Here is a 20011-nt window from a genome sequence, read left to right on the forward strand (position 1 = left end):
CTGTCTGAGGAACTAAAAGGACAGTCGAACAGAACTGATCATCCTTCCGTTTGCTGCATGTGTGAAGATGAAACTTTTTTCTTTTCTTTTTTGTTTCCTGTAAACATAGCAGGAAATCAAAAGTCTTGGGATCTGTCCTTGGGTGATCATGAATTAGCCATTGAGTCCTGTCTCACCAGGGTGCCACATGCTCAAAATCATAGGAATTAAACAAACAAACAAACAGAAATATTCCCACATTAATGTACAAACATAAACAACGGTTTAAAAGCCAACCACATAGCTAGCCCCTGGCAGGTTAACGTCGCGCCGATCCTGTCCATAAAGTGCACTCTCCATCCTGCTGTGCGGTTTGGACGTCAGAGAGACGAGAGCAAAAAAAGGAGGATGTTCGTGTGTTGATGTGAGCGAGAGAGTAAAATAGAGAGAGAGAGAGAGAGAGAGAGGGGAAGCTCCGCTGCATGTATGTGTTCAGTCTTATTCCCGGAGCGACTGTGAATTAGAGGACATGACAGTTTCAGGTGTACGGAGCGGGCGGGGGAGGAGGGTGTGGGCAGAGTAAAGATGTGTATGTATGTGTGTGTGTGTGTATGGTTGTGGGGCTGACGTTAATAAACGTAGCCCTCGCTGTAGGGGTGCGGCTGGCAGTAGGGCCCCTCCTGTACATAAGCCATGTTTTCATCAAAGTGCGACAGCGGCACCGTGTCCTCCTCGTTGATCTGCCGTTCCATGTCCGTCTTCAGCACTGGCCGCTGATTGTCGGGAAAAGCCATTGAGAACAAGGCCTCGGGGTCGCACACAAACTTGTACACGTATCTCTCACCGGCCACCTGGAGGGAGACAAACAGGAAGAGGTAAAGAATAAATGAGTGGAACATTCTGGTTTCACAATAATTTCTGAGAAGCAGACAAAATCTCAGTGAGCATATTTTACATTTTTGTCTTTTATGGGTTCCCTCCTTTCACTCTTGCCCCTGCTTTCCTAAATACTGAAGTCTTTAGTGCACTTTCACTGCAGTTTATAGGTGAGCTGTGTTCCAATTCCAGACTACACACTAATTTTAAGCAGGTTTTTTTCTGTAGCTGGTTCAAACTGGCAAAGTGACAAAATAAAATACACTACAATAGTCAGTATTCATACTCAAAATCTCGATCTTTTAGTGTGTTGTTGATGTACATGTATCTCCTACAATGCAGTGCACAAATGACTGTGAAATGGAGGAACTGTTTCACTAATTGTAGATGGGTTAAACAAGCTCCAGGAACAAGAAAATGACAATCAAAAGCACAAAAAACAACATTTTTCTTTGTTGATGGTTATTTGGCAGCTGTGTTTTCAAGTTGCTGTTTGATATCCGATAGAAGTATTCTGTCAGTTCCCGCCAGTATGATTTCTTTTTGTATACTAATTGAAAAAGATTACTATATTAATTACTACTGTGTGTATTGTTTGTTTGTGGTTAGAACCAGTTATCTCCTCCAGAGCACCCGTGTATCCAAATCTCTGCAAATCTCCAATCATATACTGTTGTTGCTGTTCTGGGAGAAAAGTGTCATTTTGTCTTAAATACTTTTTTTCTTAGAGTTCAGGATGTTTGTAACACCAAAGGGGCTCTGGATAACAGCTTTTGTGCACATGAACAAAGTTTCAGTCTCCTTTGATCCTTTTTTAGGTGCTCTGCCTCCTTATGTAAGCTACCTTGTGGACATGCCCCTCCTTTAACACAGATGGTATCAATCAGGTCACTTAGTGAGCATGTGAGCCAAAACTTTTCATCTAAAATGGTGAGTTTATTTCTTTATATGTATACAGGATATCAACAAAAAAAGATCCATTTGAACAAACATAAACATCTGGATCTCCTTCAGTGTTGCAGATGTTATTTTTTTTTTTATTATTGCCAGTAAATATTCTTTTTTTTACCTTTTGCATGATTCCCTTCTCGTAGTAGTAGCGCAACGATCGGCTGAGCTTGTCGTAATTCATCGCTGGTCGATTCTTCTGTATCCCCCATCGACGTGCCACCTTTGCAACAAACAGACAAACAGCACAAAGACAGTCAGTAAACATCAGCAGAGAACAGGATAATAAAATGCAGACGTGTCAAACGCAGACATGCACAGTTGACCTGATTTCCTGACAGGAGTGTCGCGGCAGCTGTAACGCTAAGCAAACTTATTAATCCATATTTCCCTAATAACAGTAATTAGAGTGCGTCCAGCCTGAGCAGACCTGACCAGGGATGTGTTCATTAGGAGCTTGTCACACACCCAGCGGAGGAGGCAGCAGATGTTACAGCACCTGTCTACCAGACCACCCACCACCCGGCCTCGCAGTCCAAACCCACAGCCCCACGGTGCTCTATTCAGCTTCTCTTGTGCAGTTTTTTATTCTATTTCACACTCTTGTCTTTCTCCTTGTCTCATTTTGTTCTTTCTGAAACCCCGTCACCAAAAAAAAAGACAGAAAACAACATCTGTGATTCCTCGTCTTCATGACCTGCTACACCTGCCCGCTTCAAATGCAGAAGCTGCTTTCTAACGGTTGTCTGCAACATCCCAAAGCGAGTGTGTTCGGTCACCTGATGGCATGAATGGGCCCCCCTGTTAGCTGCAGCTGGCCCGTGTAGCCAGACACCGTCAGGCTGCGTGGACCTTTGCCAGGTACCCCTCTATCACCTCCTTTCTACACTCCCACCCCCCGCCTGCACCCTGCATCCTCCTCCATCCTCCAACAGTGAGCAACAGTGACTGAGCCCCACTGTGTGATGTGGGCGCACACAGACCCAGCCTCTGTTGCCATTTCAAAAGGCCCAACCGTCAACATGAGTTATATTTAAAGGAATATGTTCTGTGAAATATTTAGCAGGGGCTTGGCCATGACAGTGAGTTGGTTAGAAGTGGTTAGTGCGAGAGAAAAAAAAACCTATTAGGGCAAACCAAAGCCTGACCTGACCACTTAAAAATCACAGAATATGATTCATTCCTCCACAAATGTTGACCTTTGACATTGTCTGACTTTACCTTGATTTATGATGCAACCTGTTCTTTAACCTCAATCACACACTTGCACATTTATCTGCACTATATGAATGTTATTCAATTGAATTTATTTATATAACGCCAAATCACAACATAAGTGATCTCAGGGCACTTTTCATATAGAGCAGGTCTGGACTGGACTCTTTAATTTAAAGAGATCCAACATTCCTCCATGAGAAAGCACTTGGCGACAGCAGCAATGAAAAACTCCCTTTAAACGGGAAGAAACCTCCAGCAGAACCGGGCTCTAGGTGGGCGACCATCTGCCCCGACCAGTTGGGTAACACAGTGAATGGGCAGCAAGTAATGATTCATTTTGAGAAGAAGAAGAAGAAGAGAACAAATGGTGATAAATGGTCAAGATAATTCTCAAGAACTCAAAGTGATGTCTTGGAATTGCTGCTTTTGTCCGACCAAGAGTTCAAGACCCAAATATGTTAAATTTAATGTGATATAAAACTGAGAAAAAGCAGCAAATCTTCAGGTTTGTGGAGAATGTTTGCCATTTTTCTTTATTAATCTCTCAACATACCTTTCTTTAATCTAATAAACATTTCAAAATTAAACTGGGTAATCTTTTCTCTCACCTCTTCTGGCTCGATGAGCTTGAACTCCATGCCACGGCCGGTCCAGGCGATGAAGTGGGAGTTGGATGGGTCGTCCAGCAGAGCTACCAAGAACTGCCAGAGCTGCAGCGAGCCTCTGCGCTGGTACGACGGGCCCTCGCGGTAGAGGCCTGACTCCTGCTTGATGTCACCTACAGACAACGCAACAGACCATTATTGTACAATGTTTTGAAATAGCAATGATTACTGTTCAATGCCACAAATCTAACTTAAAGAGGACTCACCTTCAACCTTTTCAGGCACGACACAGGTATCATCGTAGAAATGCCTCGCCACTTTGTCAAACATACAACCTGGAAAACAAGTTTGAAAAAAAAGCAGCGTTTATTATAATATTCTACAAAAATCCAAAGTGCACCATCACAACATTCACACGTATCATCGGTGGTACCTTCAGTCCTGTTAGTGTGAGTCAGATAGCCGTCTTGCCGTAAGTAGACAGAATGGCAGCTAGGCACTTCAGCTGAAAGCCAGGCAAGAATGGAGAGTGGGTGTTAAAGGGCCCGAAGGCAGCATTAAGAACACTATCTCAGTTATCTGTGAGCAGTCAAAGCCTGTTCACTCAATGCACCACTGGCTCTGATTAAAGAATATGCCCTCCAGCGCAGGCATCGCAATGGCTCCCAGCCACGGGCGAGCTCACTATATCACACAGCTAATACACGCTCCGAGCGTCTCCACTCAGAGGAAGATTTACTACCGAATAAAACACGGCGCTTGTGTGAAAACACAAGTTGACACGATGTACATGTTTTTCATTATAGGAGGGTTTGAGATGATGCATTTCTACGCTTTTTTAGTACCTGAAGGTTTTTGATTCTTGGACTTTTTCATTTGATATTGTTCAACTGAAGCATGTTAGCTAAACACAGCTAAAGGTTGTGTCATCTTTGAATTAAAAAATGAGCAAAATATTTGTGGTTCTTATATCGATGAAGGTTCAGTTAAACTCATTTTCTCAACCTCAAGGCTTAGAGCTTTATTCATACTGTCATCGATTTAACAAAACTGAACTTTCCCCTGGATTCTTCTGCTCTTTTCTAGAAGCAGATGCATTTCGCTTAAATGCACAAAAATAAAATTGTAAACAAAATTAATTTCTGCCATTTGAAAGATTTTATACCAATTATGTCATTAAAATCGTTAAACCTGACACATCTAATCATTATCAGTTTATATTAACGTGCACTTTTTCACAGAAGTATGTATTTGCTAGTTTTCTTTCTTTTCTCATCGTCCGAATTGGCCGTCCGTTTGCTGTTCACTGTAAGAACCTCCCACGACACAGACATCACAGCCGCGGCTTGTGATCAGAAACGGCCAAACAAGTTACAAAGTGAATGTTCAATAAACAGACTGAGGCCCTTCATTTAGGCCCATAAACATTTCTCTGAACTTCATCAAAGTAATGGGCTTGTGGAGGAAATTGCTGCTAATGAAATTACCAGCTCCCCGCCCATCCTTTCCAACAGGCCTGCTCCAGTCAACATGCTCCTCTGTGACTGCTAATAAATTCACTCTGATGCTCCATCTTGGATATATAGTACAGTACAGAACTGGACACAAGGCTGGCAGGACTTCTTGGCACTTTAACTATGAACCAAAATATAGCTTCTCTCTATTTATAATGTTGTCAGCACACTCCTCAGTGACCTTTATAGTGTCTACAACTGGTTGTGCTTGTACTGATGGCAATACAAGAATCTATGTTTATTCTACTTGCTGCAGTAAATCTAACATGCTGACAAGTGCTGAAACAAACAGCTTAGTGCATTTGTCAGAAAATATAATAGATTTGATAACTGATTAATTGTTCAAGTCCATTAGTTGCTGATTCCATCAACTTAAATGTAAGAATTTGCTTTTTTGTTTTGTTTTACATCATTGCAAATTAAATGTATTTTGCTTTTGGGCTCTGAGGATATGTAATGGGTACTTCTATTTCATTTTTTACATTTATTTTTGCTTTACATATTTTGTAATTACAACAAAGTTATGAAACTCAATAAAAAAAAAAATTAACTTGTCACTGGAAAGTGAGAAAAACACCCAAATCACAGTTGCCTGGTTTTTCCATGACAAAAACTACCAAGCTGCTGTTAGGAAAACAAAGTCTAGAGGAGAGAGAGAGAGAGAGAGGGGGAAGACCTGACAGAGGCTCACAGTGTTTTTCTTAAACTCATCGCCATGGGAAGAGGTAGCTTTTCTCCATGACTGGTCACACAGACGCAGCTCTGTCTCTCCTGGGTCCTCTCTGTCCGCCTTGTGAATGAACCCAGCAGTCCGGCGTATGTTCATTCATGTCCTGATGTAGCCTCGGGCTCTGCAGAGGCCTCAGGCTGCTGATAAGGTCCCGTTACTCTCTAACTAAAGGGAGCGGACAAGCGTGGGAGGGCGGATTTTGGATTGTGACCAGGCATAGCCCCCCCCCACCATCCCTCTTTTCTATTAGAGCACCACAGGAAATGGTGACCGGCACAGACACCCGGCCCAACCAGATCCCCTGTCCTAATAATGGGCAAACTCAATAAACGCCACCCCCTCCTTCCATGTCCTCTCCCATTCCTGAAATGATAATGCTCTGGCAGCAAAAAATAAGGCTGCTGTCGCTTTTTAAGGTTTTCATTTGAAGTTAGTTTTTGTTGCTTTTTTTTAAACGTACCAGCGCAGTTACGATTTACACACACACACACACCTACACACAATCCAGCACCTTTTTAAAAAATTTTTTTTTTTAGATTTCTCACCTGAGTCATAGGTGAAGTCCCTCGGTTCCTGCTTGATCATCATGGTGGCGGGGTACGTGTGGGGTAGCGGCGCACCCATCATGGCCGGGTGTTCGAACAGGGGGTCGGGGTACTCCTGCTTGAAGCCTTGAGGAGGGAAGGGGATGCTGGGCTCTGACATCTGCCTGTGGTAGATGGGTCGTCCGTCCCGACTTATCGTCGGCGGGGAGGGGAACGAGTGGCATGGCTCTGAGAGCTGACGTCGAAATCTGAGGAGGTCGACAAAAATCAGTTGATTCATTATAATCAGCTGAGCAGAAAGAGCCAGAAACCTCATAATGTTGAGTTGTACTGTGTTAGCAGAGGACAAATGATGACAAATGACAAGTTAGAAAAATCAAAGTTAAATTGGAATAATTTACAATACATATTGCATGGTACATTTTTACTACGAGACATTAAAAATACTGCAAACTTAAAGGTGGACTTATTGGCGATCACTGAAAGATGAATCAGGACCATACGAGATGCAGCGGATGATGATTATTGTCATTATTCATTAATCCAATGATTATTTGATCCATACAATATCAGAAATTGCAGGGAATTATACAGTTTACATACAGTGCAGCAAATCCTCACATTTAAGAAGCTGGAACTACAGGGAGTTTGCCATGTTTTAATTAAAAACAGTTGCTGATTATCTTTTTTATACATTGACTCAGCTGAAAGCTCTGGAAGTTAGCAAGTGGACCTTTGAGCTTTGAGTTTATTTTGTCACATACGCATTCCTCAAACGTCAAGAATGGACTTCAATGCTAAAATGACACTAGAAATGTGACAATATGTGCAGCTGACCAGAGAGCATAAAACAGACATTTTAGTACTGTGCAATTTTTAATACATGGCAGTCTTGTAAAAATGGTGATGACCTTTATTCACTTTTATTGGTCAAATATAATGGTTATGATCTAAGAGGTTAACATTGTCTAGGTAATATAGGTGGCCTGCTGACCCTGTATGATCCTGGAGATCAGTAAAATGTTGAGATAAATCTGAATGAGATTTTAAGCAAAAGTAGGAAATATTTAAGCCTATTATACATATTTTTTCTGACTTTTCTCTGTCCTCTAACTGCTAGACCTGAATTTGTGTAAAGCTGTATTTCTTTGCTCCGCTCATTGTGGATTGACTCAACCAATGAGATATGAGACGTCTATAACAGCCCCGCCTCTTCGAAACGTCTCTGTAACTAAAACTCTGATCTGCATCTGCTGCTGTGACCTTATTATCATCTGCTCTGAGCTGAGAGCCGCGGATGTAAATGTGATGTAAATGTAAAAGGCTGCGGGCTGCTGTACCTGTGGTCCATAGAGTAGGCGTTGTCAGGGAGAGGCTGCGAGGGCGGTATGTGGGTGTAGGACCTGTCTGGTTTGGGTGTCGGGGCCGCTGTGGGTGAAGCATGATGGAGGGGGGACACAGGGGTGCTACAAGGGGGCGTCACTGGGCTGGAGGGCTTCATTCCTGCAGGCTGCTTCTGCTCATAGGCACTGTAGTGACAAGAAGAGCCAAAGAGATTAATGGCAGGGTTTGATTTCTTCTGCAGATGATGTAGAAATGTTTAATTACAGACTTAACCATGTATTGTGTTTGTAATTGTGTTGAAATAAAGTTTTATCCATACACTCGTGCATGAGATGCTGTTGTTGATAAGCTTCAGGTGTTAAATGTGTTTGACACCTGACTGAATGGTAAATTTAGATTATACATTACTGCTCATTTTTCAAGAGAGAAACAAATATCAAGAAATGAAAGAAAAAGGAGATGGATTTTTTTTTCTTTTAATTAAAAAAAATAAATTACACTTGATTTTGTTAGTTTACTTTTTGTGCAGGATGTCAGAGAAAAACATCTCTTTGAATCTGCAAACAAAAGAGAAGAAAACTAATTTCTTCAAAGCTCCATTTATATGAATGGTAACTTTTGCATGCTATCATGTTAAATTGGTATTTTCTTAAAAGGAGTTAGATTTTTTTTTTTAATTGTTTGTCACACCTTCGTCCTTCCACGTTATAATTATAATTTATAAATGAAATGTTTGCTGGTTTATTTGGTGGATATATTAAGGAGCACAATCTCGCGACGTACACTGTGGAGATTTTAATGGAGACAAAGGCAAAATGTTAGACTTTGTCTTTTTCTTTGTCCTCTTTATTCATCTGAGCAGATGTCACCAGGTGAGCAAATGAATCTTATGAAAGACAGTTTCAAGATTCCTTTCTGCATACAGCATATTATACAAGCAAATGAGTAGAATGAATGTTGTTTATTACAAATCAAATCAATTCAAGATTGAGTGTAACTAAGCAACACTCGGGTCCTACAGGCCCCTTAACGTTCATTTGAAGGAAAAAGAAAATCACTCAGTGCTGGATTTACATTGAAAAATAAGAGTTTCAGCTTCATCTAATATGAAATGTTAAACAAGTGTGTGAAAAAGTCATTTCCAGAAAAACAACTCCTAAAATATTCTGATGTTTGGTTAAAGTGTAATGGAAAAAAATAGTGTATTTTTCCAATAAGTAACAGGAGCTGCTCAATTTATTTTTGGTGTTTGGAAACATGTTTCACCATTTCCAATAAAGCTGGTGGTTAAGAGCAGAATATGAAACCACAAAACAACCCATATACTAACTAGCTGTGCTTATAACACATTTTAAATGTTGCCAATTTAAAGTTGTGTGTTCAGTTCAGGTGTCGTGCAGCGCTCACCTGACGTTATACGGGCACTTCTCTCCATACTGGAGTTTGAAGGGCCGTTCTTGACTACAGTTGGAGCTCAGCTCTGAACACGGGCTGTGCAGCTCCCTCTTGATCTTCAGCTGCAGTCCGTGGAAAGCCACTACACGGGGAGAGGAAGAGAGAAAATATGAATTTAGATACTGAATGATGGTAAACAACACCCTATTAAAAATAACTTGGGATGCTCAAGTATGTAGGTTTTGAGAGCAGGTGAAAATACAGATATTTGTGACTATTTTCTGTCAGTGCATTTGTACACATGTTTACAGCAGAAAATTATATTTGGTAGAGTGAATAAACCCCCCAATAGTCTTTATACAATCACTGGACAGAAAAAATGCAAGTTGAGCCACCACGTCTATCTCCAGTTACGTCACTTTGCACAAATTCATTCACACTTCCTTTATGTATCTTTAGAGGATGATGTGACATTTGACAAAGGATCAAACAAACTGATCTGATAGTCAAACGCTTCTTCACAACATGCAGCAGCTTTCTCCAAACCAGAAAACAGCTGTATTGTCCTACAGATACCAGCATGTGTACCTGTATGAATGTGACCCAGACCATTACCGACTGAGAGGATTCATGATGTATAAATTAAAGTTAAAAGCATCCGTCCTCCAAAAGGATTTGACATCACTGGCTATCACTTACACAAACAGCTCACTTCAAATCTCATTTGTTCGGCCCTTTCCTGACGGGGGCCCTGTTAGTGAAATATGACAATCATAAAACAGGGTGTGCGGCGAGCTCCTATAAATGCTTTATCTGCTTTCAGTTGGCTGTCAATATGATCCAGACGACAACAACAGGGCTCATTGATCTGAAGGGGAGGCCTGCCTGCGCTCTCTACCTATGGCCCCACAGCGAGCGGGCGCATCTGAGAGGCTGTTAAGTGCCTGATCAGTCCTGATTAACATCCCATCATCTCGAGTCATGATCAACGCTAATCCAATTGGCTGCGCTTCTGAGGAAAACCCAGTCAGTCAGAATGAAGTCAGGCTCAGGTTGCCCCGCCAATCGCCGTCTCACCGCGACTGCACACAAAGCAGCAGCGAGGCCATCCCACAGTGCTCTATCAAACAGCACGGGAGAGGGCCAGTCGCGGTTAAAGAGGATGATTTTGGAATGGGGCTACAGGCTGAGAGACTCTGCCTTTTTCCTGAGTTGAAAACAAAGTGATGAGAAATTATGAATTGAGAAAGGAAATCCATCAACTCCTGGTCCAACCAAAGTACAAACATTTAGAAATTTGATGACCCAAAAGATTTGAATGTGTGGTTTGGGAGAATTTTTCTTTAAAATACACCCACAGCCAGGAAGGTCTCTAAGGTTACAAGGAGCTGAGAGAGAGGAGGATGTTTTGGGGAGTTTCTCACGGCAGACTGACAGCTGCCGTACGAGCAGGGGTCGATCTGCCAACACCCCATCTGACGCACAGCCGAGCCCCTGGGGGACGGGCCACACGGGCCCGGCATGACAAAGCTCAGGGGTTGTTCGCAGCCCTCGCTGGGGGCCTGACCTTTCCGGGTCATCGATTGGAGGTCAAAGAGACACTTCCTGAGGGGAGACCTTTGACGACGCTGGCATGGCAGAGCCTCGTTAAGGGCTTACGGTGTCAAAACAATACCTTAGTTTTTCCTGTCGAGATCACAATCAGTGTCACTTTAATAACCAACTACAATAAACATACATGAATTTGTTTTTTCTGAGGCAAGAGAAAGCGAACTCCTGTGACTCCTGGTTTGCAGCTCACCTGATGTTAGACTATCTTGATAGCTCTATATTTTCTTCATTTAAAACTGTATTAACATTAGATTCTGGGTTATTTTACACATGAAATGTATAAGTTATGTCTACAAAACTAGTGTTTAACTAGAACATTAACTATTACTACCACATACACTTTAATTTCTCTTTTGGATTGATTAAGTCCTCTCCCTCTCCCTCTATCTACCCATCTAACTATCTCTCTATCTCTCTATCTATCTAATAACAGCAGACTCACGTGTGCTGCAGCAGAGTGCCTTAAATTAGAAATGGAAATGTCACAATAGATTTCGTCAGTGGGGTTCCAAGGTACACAAATCAATAGCGAGGGCATCGCCTCTGACTAAAACAGAGACTTCCTTTTTAGTCCAGAATGTCATGCCCATCACTGCTTGATTGCTCTCATTATCTACATATTGATTAACCGAGATGGTAGGGTGTTTAAAAGAAGCAGTTAGAACAATTACTGGGTCTATTTTGAATGCAAATGTGTTTTTTCCCCTCTCTGTGCCATTAACTTAAATATTCTGTAATTTTCTTTGGCCTTTGGTGTACAGATTCAATAACAATCTTTGCCATCATTTTTTTCTAATGTTTAATATTCAAAACATATTTGATTCTTAAATTTTTTTCTACAAAACTTGGTTCTAATATTATCATTTTAGCGGCTATTTTTCTCCACTCATTTTTGGTACATTATCAAAAAGCTCTTGGCCCCAACTGTTGAGTATTCTCAGGTACAAATTGTGTGTTTTGGCAGAATCAGAGCCTGCATTTGGCAGATATTTCTCCAGTCCATTCATAAAAAAATACAGGTCTTTTGGCAACAGCGAAAAACCTTCCATTCCATTTTCACCTACTGTAGGTGCTCGCCTTTGCTGTTAAATGACGGAGGCTCAGATCTGCCGGTAACGTGTGGCCTCATTTTACACCTCCTCTACTCCTTCGTTCCCTGCTAAGTTATGCTAATGGTAAGCATCTGTGTTGGAGTTTGAGACAAAGAAAAATTCTCCTTCTCCTCCTTCAGCCCGAGGACACTTTCGCTTCGAGGCCGCTCACATGCTGCTTCTGTGCTCCATGGATGGAGAGTGTGAAGGAAACCGCCATTGCTTCATGAGAGGTGGTAACTCTGAGGCCACAAAAAATAAAGTAACACCGAAGGAAGAAGAATTTAAAATCTGCTTTTCAGACAATCTTTAAATCTGCTCCTAAAGATTACTTTCTTTCTTTCTCTCTCTACCTTTGAATTTTATCTGTTTCCATCTGTTATTCTCACACTAGCTGTCAAATGAAAATAATATTTGAAAATATAAAATTACTGTTGTGTTAATTATATTAAAGATGCAGAGATTAAACTCCCAATGTAAAAGTAAAAAGTAGCTAAATTGAGTAAAAAATATACATATAACAAAAGACTGGTGCAAACATTTAGGGCTAATCGGTTTAGCCCTGTTTAGTTTTTTCTGTATGCAAGTTGAATACATTTTATTATGTTTTAATGGTTCCACTTTCCTAAAAAATAAGATTCTGTAATTCATTCAACTCCTGTAACAATATTTTATCTTGACTAAAAAATGCAATATTGTTTTTTCAGTTTCTAATGCTACCAAGCTGGCTGAGACAAAAACATGAGGCTTATTTAAATGCTACTACTAGAGACAGTTTTTAACATTTACAGTTAATGCTAATTCGCTTCACAATTGGTTAAAATGAAATTTGACTCACACATAAGTTGTTGATGTTTAACAAGTGCTAAAATTTAAATCTAGCTAAGTCTAAGCTCTGTCAAATTCGTCTCAAATTGCATTTTTCTATATTTACCTTGTCAACAAATTCAACACACCTTATTCCATAATACTTTACACAAATATATAGCAAACTTGACTGTGTCCATTTTTATGACAAAGAAGAAACATGTCACCCAGTGAAACAATGTGGCTCATTGATGGGATTTTTTCTCAGGTTTTCAACAGCAATGGAGGTCTAGGCTATATGGCACAGAGGAGTATGCTATATTACGCTTAGGCTATACAGACAATACTTCTTAGTAGGATAAATTCACTGTTTGTTTTGCTCTTTCTTGGGATTTAATGACAACTGGGAAAAAAAAAAAAAATTATATTTCCGGTCTTATCCTTTAAAGGACCACTGTGTAGGATTTAGTAGCATCTAGCGGTGAGATTGCTGATTGCAACCAATTGAACACCCCTCCCACTCCCCCTCCCTTTTAAGCATATAGAAGAACTTACGAAACTCGTGAAAAACGTCAAAGTCCCTCTCTAGAGCCAGTGTTTGGTTTGTCTGTTCTGGGCTACTGTAGAAACATGGCGGTGCAACATGACGGGCTCTGTGGAGGAGGACCCGCTCCCTCTGTAGATATAAAGGGCTCATTCTAAGGTAACCAATACATGATTCTTTTTTTCAGGTGATTATACAGTAATTAAAACATATTTATGAATATTATAATCCATTTCTGCCAATAGATCCACCTAAATCCTACACATTAGTCCTTTAAATACACATCATTATCTAGTTTGTTGCATTTATATACACATACAACCTGAAGCCCTGATCACAATACGTACATATAAAAACAATAAAAGCACACAAAACCTATAGTATACATCGACAAATTATACAACAAACAAGCCAAAGACATCAACATAAGGGATAACATCACTTCAAATAAAACACATGCATTGACAGTGCTATATATCCATCAAAAGAGATTTAAATTGATAAAAATAGATTAGCTTGTTTAATGTTACAAGCTTCTGCAGATGTACTGCACTGTATTTAAAAGCCAGTTTCCAAGCCTCAGACTAACATGGTGATTTTCGAGGACTAAATAGCTGTGGGATGTAGTCCGCTCTGACAGCAATCTATAGTTAACAAGAACACGTGAGAGACCCGGGAAGTTTTCCAGCAAGTGCTTTGTAAATAAATACAATGCGGTGTTTTTTCTTCTCACTGTTAACCAATTTACTACATGTAATTGGCTACTTCCACCTGCTCTCTCCTGTCTCTCTCTGCTCTTTACATTCAACTTCTCGCTTTCTCTTCATCTTCATCTCTTCCTGTCTATCCCAACGACCGCCCCTCCATCTCTCGGCTCGGTGAAACCCATATGGGAGCGATGCCGGCTGGGATGCCTGCTCGAGCGCCCAACCACGGTGCCCTAACCCTCCCGCCATCTGTTAGTGCCTCTCCAGTCTGCTGCAGGTTTGCCAACAGGACAATTCAGATGGTCAGCAGACTCCTGCTACCGTGGCCACCCACCCTGGCTACCTCTGAAGGACAACGGGACAGTCTCGGTGACCTCTGGTTCTCTACTGTACACCGCACTGCACTTCCATCTTGGATTTTTAGGGAAGGCTAATTCACACCTAGGGGGCTGGGTATATGGAGAGGTTTGTGCTGAGTTCACTGTTGTAGTGAACAAGACCAAATCAAGCTAGATTAATGGAAAGAATTTGCAAAATATTTGAATGATATAGTGAAGATGAGGTTTAATTGTTTTTACACCCATACGGTTTAACATAATTAAGTATGGTATAATATAAGTCTAAATTTATTCAGTCTGTGGAATAATGTGAATCACACATTTAAGTAATTGTAAAAAAAGAAAGAAAAAAAAAGAGCAAAATCAGGTTAATATGGGTGATTAAATGCTTAATGAAGTTTTTTAAATAAAAGCAAGAGTTTAAAATTACTTTTCAGAGGCATTTAAAGCCTGAACTCCTCAGGTTTGTCTGCCGTTTAACATGTAGGAGTATTGATGGCAAGAAAAAAATTAGAACAAGCGCATAGACCTCCCTCTGGTTTTTAATCTAGGCAACCAACAGGAACCTGCTTGAAGCTCTCAGGCTGTGATCTGGCACGCATGGGGTTAAAAGGTTTGTGATCTAACTAAATCCAGATCCATCCTCGCTCATTATCTGTGATCACTAACATGTCACGATCTAACAAACGTAATTATTTCTTTATTCCAGTTAACAATCCTAATTTCTGCATTTTGTTCAACTTTGTTTCCAGGTTAAAGGGCATTGAGGACATAAGGAAGATACAGGGTGTGGACACACAGTTTTGTGTCTTTTTCTCACAGTTTCATGGGTGTTTTGGCTCATCCGATAGACATGTGCTCGCTCTGAGTCCCACTGAGCTCCACTCACTCCATTTCTGTCCCTACCTTGGCACAACTTCCTCCAGAAGTGGACGGTGCCAAGTCACCAGTAACCACTGTGTGCAACCACCGTGCACAACCAGGTGAAGTACGGCTAACTACCTCGTCCTTATTGCTGGGAGTGTAAATATAGATAGATCTTTTTTTTTTCTTTTTTTTTTAATCTAAGTTTTGTGGATTATTCTTAGAAACATAATTTGTTATTTTATGGTTTAAAAAAAAATAGAGAAAGAAAGAAAAAACCGTGCTCATACTTTCATGCTGTGAAATCCCCAAGAAAAGATTGGTGAGAGTACCAGAAGGCCAAACAAGCCTTCAACTGAAAAAGATAAATGTGGTAGTAACTAATATTATACTGCCTGATTTAGAAAAATCTAACCACACTGGATGGTTTGCACAAAAGGTACTTTGAGGAAAAGGCCATGGAGTATCTTCTAAGATGAGAAATTTTATTCTTATTCTTATTTTTTTTTTAAATTCAAAACAGCCACCCTCAGTTGATAGCAGTTTGGCCTTCCCACAGTTAAAAATATCACTTCAGTCCCCTAAAAAAAATCAGCCACAATATTTTGATGTTCCCTTATGCAAATAAGTCACAGTGCAATAATATCTCAGTGGTGGTAAATGGTGAGAAGGGAGAAACAGATAGAGAGAGAGAGAGAGAGAGAGAGAGAGAGAGTGAGTGAGAAAGAGAGAGAGATACCCTCCAACCCCCCACTCATGCACCTGTCTGCAGACCCGAAAGACTGCTGCAGCTCTCCAGAGAGCACTTGTGTGAGCAAAGGTGAGGGTACTGAGAGACATGGAAAAACACACACCTCCACGTGCACTGTCTCTCTCTCTCACAGTACAAACACACCAGTCGAAGTGTAAAAAAAACCCAACAAAAAACAACAGCAAAAAAAACACAGATGTTCACACAGACATACACAAGCACTAACACATGCACAAACACAGAAAGAAAAAAAAAAAGCGTTGTGGTCTCTTACTCACAGTTTTCAGTCTGGAAGTCTGGAACAAACTGCTCGTCATTGTCGGGAACTTGAGCTAAAGATACAAGCAGAGAAGAAGAAAGGGAATGATTGTTTCTGATGTTGATGGACAACGCAGCATTGATCACAGCTCTCTGCAGTCTAATACCCTCCTCTGGCAAACACTCTCGTGGGATATTAGGCATTGTTTGCTTCTGCTGTTTGTTAAAGAACACAGTTGGGGAAAAAAAGTCTTTCCAGAAATTAGGGTAAGGATTACTCTTGTTGTCTTTGTTGCCCAGTTATGTTTCTTTAAATAATGGTATAAACAAGTTAAAATATGCTTTAACAGCCTTAAAATCTTTATCTTATCAAGCCATGTTTGCCTATCGTTGCATGCTTAATAAGGCAAATGAGTCTAAAAAAAAATTCAAATTATTTGACACTGTTTTTAAAAATACAAATAATCTGTTTTAAAGAATTTTTAAGAATCAAGTGTCCTTTTTTCCTTGATTCTAGTGATTATTCTCTTTGGCAAAAAAAGATACTGACACTTGTTTTTAAAAATGATTAAAATGAGATGGTTCGTACTACACAAAGTTAAAATAATCTGGCACATCTTTTACAATGTGTTTAAATAATAGATACCGAATGACAGACAAACAAATGCGCCAAAATCACAGAGGGGAAAATGTAAAATGTTAAATAACCTTGAAATATTTTAAAACAATATATTTTTTAAGATTTACTAAAGAGCTTAAACAAAGAACCACATTTTCCAACAAACACCAGCCTGCGAGGGAGATTACATTTTGCTACCTCCTAATTCCACTTCCTGAGGTCGCCTTGTCCATTGACTGCTCCGCAACCTCGGCTCTCACTCCTTGCCAGCAGCCAAACACCCATTGTTAACAGTATCTAATTGGCTTCCTCCCTACTGGTGAATCCACCTGTACCTACCGAGTTAGGTCTGTTCCAAACCTCCCAATACTTCACCTGCGTTTCAAACGCCCCTGCACTCAGGCTAATGCTAAAATAATGAAGCCTGCTCCGCTCTGACTCCAATTAAGCATGTACATATTTACATGCCACATATTTACACTCGGTGACAGTTTTTTCACGTCCCTCAAGTTCATCTCTCTCTCTCTGGCGAAAGGCAAAAGGAGATTTAAATGTGTCATTAGCACGTCTATTTATACACACAATGAGGTGGATCCTCATTATCACAGGATCAGTAACATGTCTTGACATGTCTAGAGGTCTTCTTTTTTTTTTAAATCACTGATTTTCCATTATTGTCACTCTTGATATGATCTGGGATTGTTTTTTTTCTTGCCAGAGGTGTGAATTGAGGAGAGTAAACAATCAACAGATCAAGAAGAGAAATTTCTCCATATTTTCCAACAATGTCAAGCAGTTGAAGAGAGTAGAGATCAAAGATGTAGAAATGATTTTACTGCAGTATAACATTGTACTGCAGTTAAAGCTATCAACACTCTTCTTTTTCATACAATATGTGATTTAGCTTTGATGAATTACTGTTGAAGTGAAAATCCAGACATAATGTAACCTTTTACATAAACATACTTTGCTGGACTACTCCACTTTTTACAAGCTTACTTAAAAGGCCATGACATCAAAATTTGAAAAAATATATTAACTGAAAATCAGATATAATCATTAAAAAAATATTTTTTAAACCTTCTTCAATCTTTCAACACTTAACCCTGACTCTTATCATATTCATATCCTTGTCTTTTCAGTAGTTAAAACCACAACAGCCATATATACCAAACCAACACAACAATGAAAAATACAAACTGAAACAAGAGTGTAACTCAGTAGCAGCTCTTGTCTCATGATTACAACACAAACTGACCCGCAGAAACTTCAGAGAACTTAAGTTGGAAAGCGGACATATTTTTAAAAAAGAAAAAAAAAGAGGGCAGCAGTGTCTCTCTGTCCAAAAGGAAGTACAGGATGGATGAGTCACTGGCCTCAGTCTGTGAATGAGGCAGCTGATCCCTGCAACAAACTCCTGGGGAGAACGGCAGAGCTGGAAATCTGCCGCCATTCACAAAATGAAAAAAAAAAGAAGAGGGACAGGGACAGAGAAGAGAGAAAAAAAGGAGTGGGGATAAAAAGAGAGAAGTTGTAAAAGCTGTAAACACAAGGCCTGAGCAGGACAGACTAATGGAGGCGTTAAGTGAATTTAAGCTCTCAGCACCAGAACTTCACAGTGGAATCAGTGTATCAAATAAAAAGCACTCTTTAAGTCAGAAATGTGTGAAGAATAAGAGATTTATTCCTGACACTTAAATGAGTCCAAAAAACCTGGGTGGAGGAAGAAGGTAGATGTAGTTTTGAGGGGGTCAAACATATGCCTGTCAAGCTGAAAAACCCCTTCAACCTCTCGGTCTTAGAGTCGGAAATTCAGTCTGTCTCTCATAATTCCTCCTCTTGTTCCAATTACCTGAACTAATAAATCTTAGAAATGGGAAGGTATTCCTTTTCATCTTAATGGACAGGAAGTCATTCATTAAATCTACAATCTTGAAGCGTACATCATCACATTGATCCATGACAGGCAGAACTGTAATCCTTAACAGTAATACCTCTTATCAGCCGCCACCGTCTCTTTTCTCACTTTGGATACTGAAATATTAAAATCGTGTCTTATTCTTTTTACACGCCCTGCGGTGTGCGGCCGCACCGCCTCATAATCTAACTGCTGCCCAGAGTCGGCTCAACCACTCCAATATCTATTTCAAAGCATACTTTTCATTTTTTAAAAGGTTTGGATGGCACTGCGAGCATTTTCAAATGTGTTAAAGAAGAGACAGATCCTATAAATGATTGAGAGTCTTATTCACCTGTGTAAATGGTGCGAGCTTAAAATTTCTCTCAACACTTTTCCAGGGGATGTATTATGACTCAATCCTTTAAAAAAAAAGTATTAAAGTTGATTCAATTATATTGCGCACTTGAGAGTTCTACTTTAAGGCGAGAATTATGGCTTTACAACCTGAGCACTGACTGATATGCTGAAATAGATTCTTTTTTGGGCGCATGTTGACATTTAATGCTGCAATTCTACGATGGAAAATATAAAAAAATACAAATCTACAAATAGAAAACATATTTGTGCCTTATTACAGTAAATGTCCGTTTGTTCTCATAATTTATAATTGTCCAATTTTCAATATCAAAGAATTAAAGCACTTAATTATAACCCCAATAGCAATTTTGCACATTAATGCAGATTTTTTTTTTTAAATCCTTTTTTCCACAGTGGATTTTTGTAAATTGACACATTTAAATATCAAATAATAAGGTTTTAGTTTTCACACAACATTGTCTGTCTAAGCCAAGAAGGGAAAGACTGAATCTGGTGTCACAACCGCGGAGACAAATGTTACAAAGTGACTGTCAAACTTAATTTTTACACCAGTGCTGGGGCCCGTTTACAGAGAAAATATTGGCATTTTGTCGTACTTTTTCGGATGTTTATAAAGATTTAAACAGATGCAAAAAAGTTCAAATGACCAGCTTTCTGATTTCACCCTGACAGCTAATGAGACTCCACTGATACACTTCAAAAACCCAACTCTCACACTGCTGAGATGTAAACTTTCAGATTACATGCAATGATCAAAGTAAATTGCATCTTAGTGAGTGATGCAAATACTAAAGTCAAGGCTAGAAGCCAAGAGGAACATGCACATGCACATTAAAAAACAGCAAAGATTAAAAAAAAAAAAAAAAATAGATATACAATATTCACCACTGACCAAAACTTCGGTGCTGCAGACATGGAGGAAAGAGGACACTCGCACTTAAATCCTGAAGCATCACGTCTCAGTTAGACCACAATGAGCAAGTCTTTCC

The 20011-nt window shown here is 39.9% G+C and overlaps 1 protein-coding gene across 2 annotated transcripts; it reads right to left on the minus strand.

Moving 5' to 3' along the window:
* Window positions 1-608: 608 nt before the first annotated feature.
* Window positions 609-19975, minus strand: etv1 (ETS variant transcription factor 1). Of its 2 annotated transcripts, XM_062422558.1 has the most exons (10): window positions 19915-19975; window positions 16146-16199; window positions 9167-9296; window positions 7756-7944; window positions 6416-6663; window positions 4060-4131; window positions 3893-3961; window positions 3630-3799; window positions 1925-2026; window positions 609-830 (listed from the first exon to the last, which is right to left on the minus strand). In XM_062422558.1, the coding sequence occupies exons 1-10, from the start codon at window positions 19973-19975 to the stop codon at window positions 609-611; spliced, it is 1317 nt and encodes a 438-aa protein (XP_062278542.1). The 2 variants fall into 2 exon arrangements, with proteins under 2 accessions (XP_062278542.1, XP_062278543.1); XM_062422559.1 differs by lacking the exon at window positions 7756-7944.
* Between the last annotated feature and the right edge of the window lie 36 nt (window positions 19976-20011).

Source organism: Scomber scombrus, chromosome 7 (genome assembly GCF_963691925.1).
Source record: "Scomber scombrus chromosome 7, fScoSco1.1, whole genome shotgun sequence".
NCBI classification, from domain to species: domain Eukaryota; kingdom Metazoa; phylum Chordata; class Actinopteri; order Scombriformes; family Scombridae; genus Scomber; species Scomber scombrus.